A 12,631-nucleotide genomic window follows, 5' to 3' on the forward strand; every position below is an offset into this window, starting at 1 on the left:
TCCTTCCTTCCTTCCTTCCTTCCTTCCTTCCTTCCTTCCTTCCTTCCTTCCTTCCATTCTTCCTACCTTCTTTCCTAGCTTTCTGCCTTCCTTTCTTTCCAAATTACTAACATTAACCCCACTCTCTCCCCCCCTTTCCTCTCTTTCTCCCCTCTCTAACTCTGTCTCTCTCTCTCTCCCTCCTCTTCTCCATTCCTCCCTTCCACTCGCCCTTCCTTCCTATCTAGGGCCCGTCGTCTACCGCCACGACGGGCTTTTCTTACTAGTCCTTTATAAGAAGGAAAGTTGGCTAGGTAATTCTCAGGAGTACCTTTGGTAGGGATGGATTATTTTTTTCTAAAGAGGTGATTTAAGGTTTCAGTACAAACATTAGTCTTCCACTTGTCTTCCTGAGCCCTAGTTGTTAAAGGAAATGTGTTTTGTTTCATTAGGGAAATTGAGTTTTGTTTTTAAAGATCTTGTTAGCATATCAGAGAGCAATGTCAGGGATGAGCCATGGCACAGTGGTAGTGCATTTTTTTTTGTATGCAGGAGGTCCCAGGCATCTCTAAGAACATAAGAGAAGCCAATGTTTGATCAGGCCAATGGCCCATCCAATCCAATACTCTGTCACACAGTGGCCAAAAATACCAGGTGCCATCAAGAGGTCCAACAGTGGGGCCAGGACATTAGAAGCCCTCCCACTGTTGCCCCCACCAAGCACCAAGAATACAGAGCAGCACTTGCCCCAGACCGAGACTTCCAATCTATGCCTTGTGGCTAATAGCCACTGATGGACCTCTGCTCCATATGTTTATCCAATTTCCTCTTGAAGCCGTCTATGCTTGTAGCCACCACCACCTCCTGTGGCAGTGAATTTCATGTGTTAATCACTCTTTGGGTGAAGAAGTACTTCCTTTTATCTGTTCTAACCTGACCGCTCAGCAATTTCATGGAGTGCCCATGAGTTCTTGTGAGAAAGGGAGAAAAGTACTTCTTTCTCTACCTGTTCTATCCCATTTATAATCTTGTAAGCCCCTATCATGTCACCCCTCAGTCGTCGTTTCTCCAAGCTAAAGAGCCCCAAGTGCTTTAACTTTTCTTCATAGGGGAAGTGTTCCAAGCCATTTATCATTCTGCACTTTTCCCAGTGCTATAATATCCTTTTTGAGGTGTGGTGACCAGAATTGCACACAGTATTCCAAATGAGGTCACACCATCAATTTATACAGGGGCATTATGATGCTGGCTAATCTGTTTTCTAGTTGTATCCCTGTCATCTGTAGTTGGATCAAGTAGCAGAAGATATGAAAGAACTCTACGTGAGACACTGAAGAGCTCTTCCAGTCAAAGTACTGACCTTGATCTTCTGACAGATGGCCTGACTCAGCATACAGCAAAGTTTCTTTGGAAGTGTTCCATATGTATTGTGGGAACCACTGGAAATGTATCTGTAGACAGACACTGGCAATTTGGTATTAATTAATGAGTAGATTTGACTTGTAAGGAATTAATATTGCTTTGTCTTATCGAGGTCTGAAGGCCACACCAGGATATTGTTATCAGATTACAGGAACTATGACAGGGTTAAGCGTAGTAAGTTTCACACCCTGCTCTTTGAACTGCATTTCCAGTTATTCATTATTGGCCTGTACATGTGAGCATTCAGTGGAGAGATTAGGTTGAATCTTAATAGCTCTGTGACGTCCTGCTTATTGGGAAAACTGTTTCTCCTTTAAAACACACTCTGTGTACATGAATTTAGTAGATTTCTGCTGCCACCAGGAATTAAAAATTCCAAAATCTCTCTATTTTTGTAGAATGACCCTGTGTCTGGGCACTTCAGAGGACTATGTGGCCCTGAGGAAGGACTCTTTTGAATGCTGGGATAAGTTTAAACAAATAATGATTTATTTATAAAAGAACAAAATAGGTTTCTGGGTATTTTTGAACTGTTGTTGAAGAAAGAAAATATAACTGATAAAGCTTGGCATCACACACAGTCTCTCAAACACCAAAACTCAACTCTGGCAGGCTCATCTCTCTCTCATATATAGCCACACAGGCTAAACTCTCTTGCTCATATATAGCCACACAGGCTGAACTCTCTCACTCATATAGCCACACAGGCTAAACTCTCTTGCTCATATAGCCACACAGGCTGAACTCCAACTGCTTCCTCTGTCATACTGACTCTCTCAAAAACTCTCCACACTCGTCTCTTCAGGAACACAGAATCACCTCAGAGACATCTCTCCTCCCACACTCAGTCATCAGCCAGTCACATCACACTTGTCTCCTTCTATCACTCTCCTTACATTACTGCAGTCAAACTAAACATTTAAAGAAACACACACACCAAAACATGAAATCATTACAGGCTCCTTATTGCTAAACTTGTTGTTGGATCCAACTCATAGTTGGACACAGGTGTGCAGAACATGGTTTGGACTGACAATAGCTGAAACCAGCTCCAGATTGAAAGGGAAGGGAAAGGTGTGTGTGTGAGAAGGAAGGAGCCGGCTAATTCAAGGGGTGCCCTAGATCTAGTAAAAGATAGCTGTTACTGTGGCAGGACGTTGCATTTAAGCCTATCTTCAGACCTTTTCTCTGCTTCTATGTTAATACTTGATTTTTAGAATCAGGTGCATAGTTTGTGTGTGTAAATTCTTGGAGGAACCTGATATATTTGAAAGACAACTTCTCAGTCTAGGCCAGGGGTGTCAAACATATGGCCCAGAGGGCAGAACTGGCCCATCCAGGGCTCTTATCTGGCCTGCAAGCAACTGGTGAGAGGGAGGGAAGGCTGCAGGCTGCGGGGGGAGGGGAGCAGGCACAAGCGATGAAGTATGTGTGATCGAAGCTGTCAGGAAATAGAAAAAAAATTGCTAGGCAGCAGAACTATGAGGCTGAGGTAAAATAGTGTGGGGGGAATGGCGGTGAAGGTGGAGAAAGGGACAAAGGGATGGGAGCCAGCAGGAGACAGAGAGAGGAGGAGGAGAGTCAGTGCGTGGATTAGGAGGCAACTGGGCTGTCTTGTGCATTCCATTTTGAGGGGAAAGATGTCCTGGCCTCAGAAGTGAGTGGAGGAGCGAAGGGGAAAAGGTGTGTCACTGTTGCACATCTGAACAGCCGCAGAGCTGGGAGCCAGAGTGTCAGGGAGGGGGTGGTGACCTCCCTTCTCCACAACACCTGTTCTCAGCCCATGAAGGAAAAGGGGTCAGGGGAGGACAAAGAGCACGCCTTGGAGGTTTTGGAAACAGCCTCTCTGTCAGGCTTTCCCCTCATCCCTGCCACTCCTGTGGGAAATGAAGGATGGGATCTGGGAGAGCCAGGTCCAGACCCCTTTTCTCCTGAGCCAGGACCCTGTTCTCTGGGTCACCTGGGGCCAATCACTCAGACTGTACCACCTCACAGGGTTGTTGTTGGTAGTGGGGATGGGGCGGTGGAGGGGGAAGTCTGGTGTGTCTCCTTGAGATCCTCAGAGGTAGGTCAGGGTAAGAGAGGAAGGGAAGAATGAGAGACAGGTCATAGCTGTGTTTGGCTGCTGAGGCTGGGTGTATGGAGGGGGTGCTGAAAAACTAATTTATTTGACTCATCTCCTAAAAAGTGCTATATATACAAAATAACTGATTTGTATGGAAATGTAAAATACCCCCCTCATGGTATCCCTTGAGAAAAAACCCAAGTCTTGCATATGATTAAATACATTTATTGAGGCTTTTGTAAATTCCCCAGTAAATCAATTGCTTTCACTCCTAGGAATCAATTCCTTTTGCTTGTATTTTGTGTAAGAAATAATATTATTAATTGGGTTTGCCTGTGTCATTTATAAAGTTTATATATCTGGCACCTGGCATTACATTTTATAGCACACATGGCCTGGTCCAACGAAGTAACATTTATGTCAGATCCAGACCTCGTAGCAAATGAGTTTGAAACCTCTGATCTAGGCTTTTATGTACTTTTAAAAAGCTGTGGTGGCTCAAGTGGTTAAGACGCTGAACTGCAGGCTGTGGAAGGTTGGTAGTTCAGCAGTTCGAGACCCAAGTGTACCACATGACGGAGTGAGCTCCCGTCTCTAGTTCCAGCTCCTGCCAACCTAGCAGTTCGAAAGCAAGAAATTGCAAGTAGATAAATAGGTACCACTTCGGTGGGAAGGTAACAGCGTTCCGTGCGCCTTGGTGTGTAGTCATGCCGGCCACATGCCCACGGAAATGTCTTTGGACAGCGCTGGCTCTTCGGCTTTGAAACGGAGATGAACACTGCAACCCTAGAGTCGGATTTGACTGGCTTTCGAGCAAGGGAACCTTTACCTTTACTAAAAAGCATGATAAAATAAGCTTTAAAGACTATCTGAGAAACTTTTTTCTCTCTTTGTCGTGTTATTTGTATAGTGATGGTTTGTCATGTTATTTGTATAGTGATGGTTTTAAATGGTTTTAAATGTTTTATATTGGCGTATGCCCTTGTAAGCCGCCCTGAGCCCACGTAGCGGGGAGGGCAGGGTATAAATTGAATAAAATAATAAATAAATAAATGATACTTCAGCTCTGCTTGGATTTGCAATATGAAAACAAGTTTGCAAAAAAAAGAGAGATGCATTCAGATGTTGGCATACATCTCTGACTGGTCTCTAGGTCTGCTGCTTCTTTTAATTGTCACTGTTTCAATGGTGCTTTTAAAGTCAAATGGTTTTTAGCTGTATTAATAATTGCATATTTTTGTTTGTAACTTTCACTGCTAAAAGACAGGGAGGTTGCAGAGAAACTGAATGAATTCACTGAGGAAAATTGGGACAGTTACTCATGCTGGAACCGCTGTTTCCCGGAAGGGTGCCAAAATCCAGTAGAGATGATGAGATGCAGTTCCAGGGCTAATGGACAAATTAAAAACTAGCAAGTTGTCTGACCTGGGTGGTTTATTCCCAAAGGTTCTTGAAGAACTGAATGAATGAATGAATGAATGAGAAGTTGTTCATCTCCTGACGGAAATATGCGACAGTACTAAAATCATACTCTCTTCCAGATGACCGGCAATTAGTAAAGGTAGTGCCAGTTTTTTTAAAAAGAAACCCGGAAAAGAGACAGACACAGACCAGTTACCACAAAGTCTGTTCCAGGTAAATTGGGGGAAACTGTTATTTAAGGTAAAATTATTAAGCACACAGAGGAACAAGTTCTAGTGAGACAGAATCAGCATGGCTTCTGTAAAGGGCAGTCTCACCATCCTTTTGGCGTTCTCTGTTAATACGCTTTGTGATCAAAGGTGATCCAATAGACTTTATATACTGGGACTTCCAAAAAGCCCAGTCCTGTGTCAGCTCAAAATGCACCCCAGATTACTGACGCCCCCCCCCCGAGGATATCAACCCATCCCTAGGCTTGGAGCCTATGTTAAAATTTTTGCACATGCAAGGAGAAAGAATGACTTTCACTGACTCCTCCTTCCCACAGGTCACCATAAGTCAGAAGCAACCTGATGGCACTTAACACACACACACACACACAGAGGTGCTGCTTGCAACTGAAATTGTAGCTGTTTTAGCAAAACACTGAAAACTCTGAGGAAACACCACGTGGTTAGTGTAACACGTTTGTGGGCTGCACTGACCTTTTCTTTTTGCAGGCAGTTTTGAAAGCTTTCAGATTGCTATCGCTTCCAAAGGGTCAGCAGGAGAATTTAAGAAAGTATTTTGGCTAGATTAAGAAGTGCACTGAGGTTTTCAGGAAAACTGCCAATATATCTCTGAGGCCTTGCCTTTTACATCCAGGGGAAAAAAATTAACCTGCTTTCAGCCACAGGCTGCTCCTTGGGTGTCATTATCAATGAAGAGATCAATTGCTCCATACATTATTTACACATTTGAATAGATGCATGTGATTGCGCTGTGATGAAACAGCTGTTGAGATACTGGACAGGTAATAATCAAAGAGTAGCATGGTGTTCCTTGGAGACAGCATTTTGCAGTTACTTAGCACATTGCTGTGGTTTGGGGGGGGGGGCAATACACGTGCTCCTAGGAAGATTCACATCACAGCCCTAAGCCAGAGCCACAGAAGAGAGTGAGTAGTGCTGTCTTTCATAGGTGCCTTCTTGGCATGAGCCCTGTGCAACCCACGCCATTTCTTCTTGCGGGGTCATTAGTTGCCTCAGCTGGTTTACTTGGAAGCTACAGGAAGGGGGAGTTGTATTTATTTTAAAACTTTTGCACACACCTCAATAAAAAACATTACCGAGGTGGCTAAGATAACAGGCATTTCTCTACCACCTCCAAGGTTGTCTCTGGCTTTGGTTGTGTGCGAGCAGTAATGTTTCCGAGGCTTGGAGGTGGAACTGTAGAGCCATCATTGAAGGGGTGGACATTTTCTCCCTGTCTTGCCATCGCCTCCAGTCCCCCCAGTTTCTCAGAAAGGGTTTATTGTGCTGGAAGTTGCACTGAGGGAAAGCTGAAACAGTTTCCCAACAGCTACCCTCGTTCACAGAGGGATATGGAAAGATTTCAAGGCACTGGTAAAAAGACAATCATAAGCTCCTGGGTGGCTGACAAATGTCAAGCATGGCTTGGACATCTTTAATGATATAGCTGAAGACGGGGACGGCAAAGGATGAGATGGTTGGACAGTGTCATCGATGCAACGAACATGAAACTGAGCAAACTGCAGAGGACAGCGGAAGACAGGAGGGCCTGGCGGGATCTAGTCCATGGGGTCGCGAAGAGTCGGACTCGACTGTGCGACTGAACAACAACGACATATTCCAAAAGGCAAGGCAGCAACCAAGTGTGTTATTTGGAAGGGAGGAGCCATGGCTCAGGGGTAGAGCATCTGCCTGTCATGCAGAGGGTCCAAGGTTCAATCCCCGGCATCTCCAGTTAAAAGGATCAGGTAGTCAGTAATGTGTAAGATCTCTGCTAAGGACCCTGGAAAGCTGCTGCAGGTCTGAGTAGACACAGTACTGACCTTGATGGACCCCGTGACCTGATTCAGTCCAAGGCAGCTTCAGGTGTGTCAAAGTAAACACAACTGAAAGTTGTTATATAAATGTTCTGGTTGTCTTTGAGTCTGTCCACCATCCTCCTTGTGAACTTCTTCACCGGTGTATGCAACTGGGGGAAAGGAAACTGAGGGGGGAAGAAGAACAGGCTGGTTTTGGGTTTTTTTAATTTTATGGTTTTTCACAAGAGAATGTCACAAGTGCCCCTCAGGAGCAGCATTAAGGAAAAGGCTATCTCAGTGCCAGGTGTACAGAGTATTGGAGAAACCACCAGGTTAGGACTAGCAATAAACAACTGAATATATACAAATAATCATGTCGTTATTTCTCACATAGGCCAATAGTTGTGTCACATATTAAATAATACAAAAAACACAGTTGCCATTGCATGTCAAAAGGTTAAAAATGTGTATTATGTATGTATGGCAGAAATCATATGAAAAACTGCACAAGTACAATGTTAAACATGTAGGAGAAAATAACATATAGCAAAAGCACTGTGTGCTACATATGGCAACAGCATATCCACAATTATCCAACCTTAACACAAGGCATAAATGCCAAAATATTTAGAGAATAAGAATAACAATGACAGTATTTGGAAGATAAGAATAATATCAACAAGATAAGCTCCTGGGTATGACTCATTTCAATATTAGTGAGGTATCTTCTTCAGTATATATAACCAACACTTCAAACTTCCAAAAATGCTGAAAACAAGGAAAACAGCTAATACGTTATCACACCAATAGTTGTGCTTTATAGCAGATCTGTGAATTTAAGTATTTGTTGTTACCAAGCAGTTTAACATGTTAGCCATAAAATCCCAAATATGAATATTATAATTACCTTATGCAGAAGAGAATTTAATTGAAACAAATTGCTGTCGCTACAGTCCAAACTATAATGTGTGTAACACTTCCATTAATGGCATTACATCTGTTGTTCGAACATATTATTAGAAGAGATTGTTAACTTTTCTTTGCTTCCCCATAAAAGCATATGAGGCACAGTATTCAATGCTACATTTGGATCTGTTGCAGGCACTTATCTAGAGCTTTGGGAGTTTAAGCATCCTGAGGTTAAGCTACCACATTTTTAAGAATGTGCACTCTAGAACCAATAGGAATAAAAATCTGAAGGTTAGACTCTTCAGAACGGCTTAGATATATCATTATGTACACAGCAGTGTGTCATCTGTGGCTTCGTATGGTTGAGAATGAACTTGTCCAGAAGACATTATGAGTGCCATAAGAAGGTTGATGCAAACTTCTGTGACATGTTAGTGTTTATATTTAACAAGAGATGTCAAATACCTGAGATATGCTTGGATTAGGCAGAGAAACATCTAGAAGAAGAAAAAGAGATTGGATTTATATCCCGCCCTTCACTACACGAAGGAGTCTCAGAGCGGCTCACAATCCCTTCCCCTTTCCCTCCCCACAACAGACACCCTTGGAAGGTAGGCGGGGCTCAGAGAGCTCTTTCAAGAACTGCCCTTGAGAGAACAGCTCTGAAAGAATTTATGACTGACCCAAGGTCACACCAGCAGCTGCATATGGAGGCGTGGGGAATTAAACCTGGTTCTCACAGATTAGAGTCTGCGCTCCTAACCACTATACCAAACTGGCTCTCTTAGATTTAAGTAAGGTTTTATTAGTCTGAAAAATAGCATGTCATCCACCCGATAGTGGGAGTGAGGTTATATGTACACCATCTGTTATGTGGAAGAATTATACTGTTTTATCAGTTTTAGCCATGTATTATTTTTTATTGTTTTTAATTGTTCATGTTTAATTTTTTATAATTAAATACTTTATTGTTTTAATTTGTCAATACAGAAATTAATATCAGAAAAGCTTCAAATTGTTAAAAGTACCTCAAATTACAATATTCTGAAACTAAGTCAATGTGCTTTATACAGCCTAACAATTTTACAGAAAGATCCTCTATCAAGCATAAAATCATTATCCTAATGAGTTAGGAAAGTAATAGATATTTCATCACCTGTTAGCCGACATTCCCATAGTAAATTTCACATCACTAGCCACTTGTGATAATATGCATTGGTTGGGAGTATATCAGGCGTTGAATGGTAGGAGAATGTACACTGCCCTGAGTTGGAGGGCGGTTTATAAATTTATAAATTTGATGGTGATGATGATGAAACTGATCATTAAAAACAAACCAACACTGTCCCATTTTCTGGTATTAGAAAGAAAATGGGTAAGGACATTAAAAATGAGGAAAAGAACCACTATGTTCCATATGCTGCTGTCACAAGCCAAAAGTCCAAAAATTAACATCAGTGAAATTGAAGCATGTGACATTGTGCCTTTATTTTACCTGCGTATGTATAATAGCCCCTTAGTACGTAGTAGCTCTTACTTCTGAGGCTGGATTGTTGCTGTCGAGTGATTCTGTTGTTGATGCAATAAGTTGTTTGGCACTTTGCCTGGTTGTACGGCACTTGCAGCTGTATAGAACTAAATAGATTTATGCAGTAGACCATTAGGAACACCAGCTGCCCCAAGGCTTCAAAGGTGCTGGGTTTTACTTCATGATGAATGATTTGTCAGCTGCAAAATTGACAGCATGCTGAGGAACATAGAAACAAATATGGTACAGAATGGTTAGGTGAGAGGATGTCTTCAGCAGTTCAAAGCCACACAGTTGTAAGTCCTTACTGAATTGTGCCCAGGTGGTTTATGCAAGAACTGTTAAAGAAGATTGCCTGTTTCTGTCTACATGAGTCCCGCTGTATCTACAGGGAACTGTAACTAAGATTTCAGTTGCACACTTGCACAGCATGTCAAAACCATTAAAGAGCTTAGTTTTTACTTACAATGGATAAACATACAGGCCCTGACCTGGATGGCCCAGGCTAGCCCGATCTTGTCAGATCTCGAAGCTAAGCAGTGTCAGTATTTCAGTATTTCATTTCAGTATTTGGATGGGAGACCACCAGCAAAGTCCAAGGTCGCAATGCAAAGGCAGGCAATGGCAAACCACCTCTGTTTTTCTCTTGCCTTGAAAACCCTATGGGGTCGCCATTAGTCAGCTGTGACTAGACAGCACTTTCCACCAACAAACATAAAGGTTTCCCTTCCTCAAAAGCTAGTCGAATCTGACTCCAGGGGGCAGTGCTCATCTCCATTTCCAAGCCAAAGAGCCAGCACTGTCTGAAGACGTTTCTGTGGTCATGTGGTCAGCATGACTAAATGCCAAGGTGCACGGAACACTGTTACCTTCCCACCGAAGCGGTACCTGTTTATCTACTTGCAATTTCTTGCTTTCGAACTGCTAGGTTAGCAAGAGCTGGGGCCAGAGACGGGAGCTCACTCCGTCACACAGCACTAGGGTCTCAAACTGCCGAGCTACAGACCTTCTGGTCTGCAGCTTCAGCATCTTAACCTCTGAGCCACCGCGGCCCCTACCAACAAACATGCATAAGACTAAACTCTACATGCTATAAAACCCAACATGCTTTATATTTAAACTAGGCCACCAGCCACCATTACAGTTTTACAGGATCCTAGCTGTAATAATCATAAGAATATGACATCAGAGGGTAGCCATGTTGTTCTGTAGTAAAAGCATTAGATTTGAGTTCAGTAGCACCTTAGAGACCCTAAATAAATCTTGTTGGTCTCTGCGGTGCTACTAAATCTAAGCTGGAAGAGTGTGTCACATTTTTGTCTAATTGGGATGTAGATAAAAACAAGTTGTGAAACCTGTCAAATGGCAGACACTTAAGAGATACCTAAATTTGAGGCCCTCTTTGAGCTTTGAGGACCAGGCCGAATGATCCTCCTGGCCCTTCCATCAGGATGAGGGGGTTGTCACATGCTAATGTCTTCTTCATTTCCAGTCATTGTAATGGCCAGAGTGTATGACTTCCCTTGATGAATTGGTAAAGATACTGACATTTATTTTGACTCATCCATAAACCTAGTAAGACCATTCTGCTGTTTTAACCACTTGCAGATACCGGGAGGCTGTTCACAAATGGGATGAAGCTCTTCAGTTAACTCCAGAAGATGCTACCCTCTATGAGATGAAATCACAGGTAAACACATCAAGATGTTTTGGTAGTTCAAAAATATGGGAATATTTATTCATACCAAGTGTGGCTAGTCATGCAAAGAAGAATCAAACATTGGTGTATGAGCAACCCAGCCACAGAACATTCCAGAGTTCCTCTTGGAATCATGAAGCACTAATCTTTTAAGTTGTGAAGTATTCCTGCCATTTGCATTCACTGAATATTTGGCTCTGTACACAATCCAACCTTTTAAGATTTTAGGGGATAGAAGTGAAGGAAGTACCTGTGAAATAATTGTCCTAGCAACTCTTGGTAGACCTCAAAGACGTCACATTTTGGTTAGTACATATATTATAAGATACCATTTTTTAAAAAAACAAAATTATTTAAAGACTAGTAATAAGGCCCATTCTGGAAATAAATACGAGCTCTAGAAAGAGGCTCTGGGCAGGTGCCCCAACCTTGGGCACTCAGCATCAATTGCTGTGGCGACCTCAGCAGGGTGTAATGACACAGAGTCCACCATTTTCTCCAGAGGAACTGATGTCTGCTACCTGAAGAGCAGTTGTAATTTTGAGGGATCTCCAGCCCTCACCTGGAGATTGGCAACAATGGTTCCCTGACAGGGAATGGCTGGTTTGGAGGGTGGAGTCTATGGCATTATGCCTGTCTGATGTCCCACCCCTCCTCAAACCTTACCCTCTCCTGGCTCCAACCATCAAATCTCCCAACCTGGAGTTGGCAACCCTATCTCCTTCCCAGCCAATCTTCAACCTACCTTCATTTCCCCCTCACTCTTCAGCTTTCTATCTCCCCCCCGCACTTGCAGCCTCTACTGTGCTCTGAAGCCCTGACTGCCACATCGCATTGGCTGTTATGGGGGGGGGGGCATCTCAGCAGGGTATAAGGACACAGAGTCCACAATTTTTTCCAGGGGAACTGATCTCTGCTATCTGGAGAACAGTTGTAATTCTGAGTGATCTCCAGCCCTCATCTGGAGTTTGGCAACAATGGTTTCCCAGGAGGAAAAGTAGTCTTTCTCTGCAATGGGGACCAAAGCAGCTTACATCATTCTCCTCTCCCCCTTTTGACTTGCACAACAACCCCATGAGGGAGGTTAGGCTGAAAGTCTGTGACTGGTCCAAAATCACCCACTCAGCTTCTACAGCAAGAACCTGGATCTAGCAGACTGCTACGTCTAGGGTAGCCAACCTCCAGGTGGAGCCTGAAGATCACCAGTATCACAACTGAACTCCAGAACAGATATCCCCCCCCCGCATTCTGTTCAGCTGAGGCCTCTCCCCTCCCCAAACCCTGGCTTCCATAGACTCTACCAGAAAATATCCAGGAATCTCCTTACCTGGAGCTGGCATCCCTAGTCAGAACTGGCCCCAATGAGTTCCTCACAAAGACCTGCAAAGGGTTTCATTCCTTTGTCTGAACGAAGCTTGGTTGCCTACTGTGGCGAAATGGGCTCCAGTTTACAACTCAGCTGTTCGCCTCTCACCCTTGTCCTGTGGCCGTATCTCACTCCTTAAGTTTGCAGCAACCACTCACTGAATTGTCACTGCCTTTTTAGAGGGATAGTGAGACCCCTCTGGCTGAATCTCC

General features: G+C 43.4%; 1 protein-coding gene across 1 annotated transcript in view; it reads left to right on the forward strand.

The window, feature by feature from the left end:
- TTC33 (tetratricopeptide repeat domain 33) overlaps positions 1–12,631 on the forward strand; it is a 55,037-nt gene that overhangs the window by 19,890 nt on the left and 22,516 nt on the right. Inside the window, exon 3 of the mRNA XM_015409329.1 lies at positions 10,963–11,044. Within this exon, the coding sequence (XP_015264815.1) occupies positions 10,963–11,044 (82 nt within the window). The remainder of the gene's footprint in view (positions 1–10,962; positions 11,045–12,631) is intronic.

Source organism: Gekko japonicus, unplaced genomic scaffold, assembly GCF_001447785.1.
Source record: "Gekko japonicus isolate JY-2015 unplaced genomic scaffold, Gekko_japonicus_V1.1 scaffold650, whole genome shotgun sequence".
NCBI lineage: Eukaryota > Metazoa > Chordata > Lepidosauria > Squamata > Gekkonidae > Gekko > Gekko japonicus.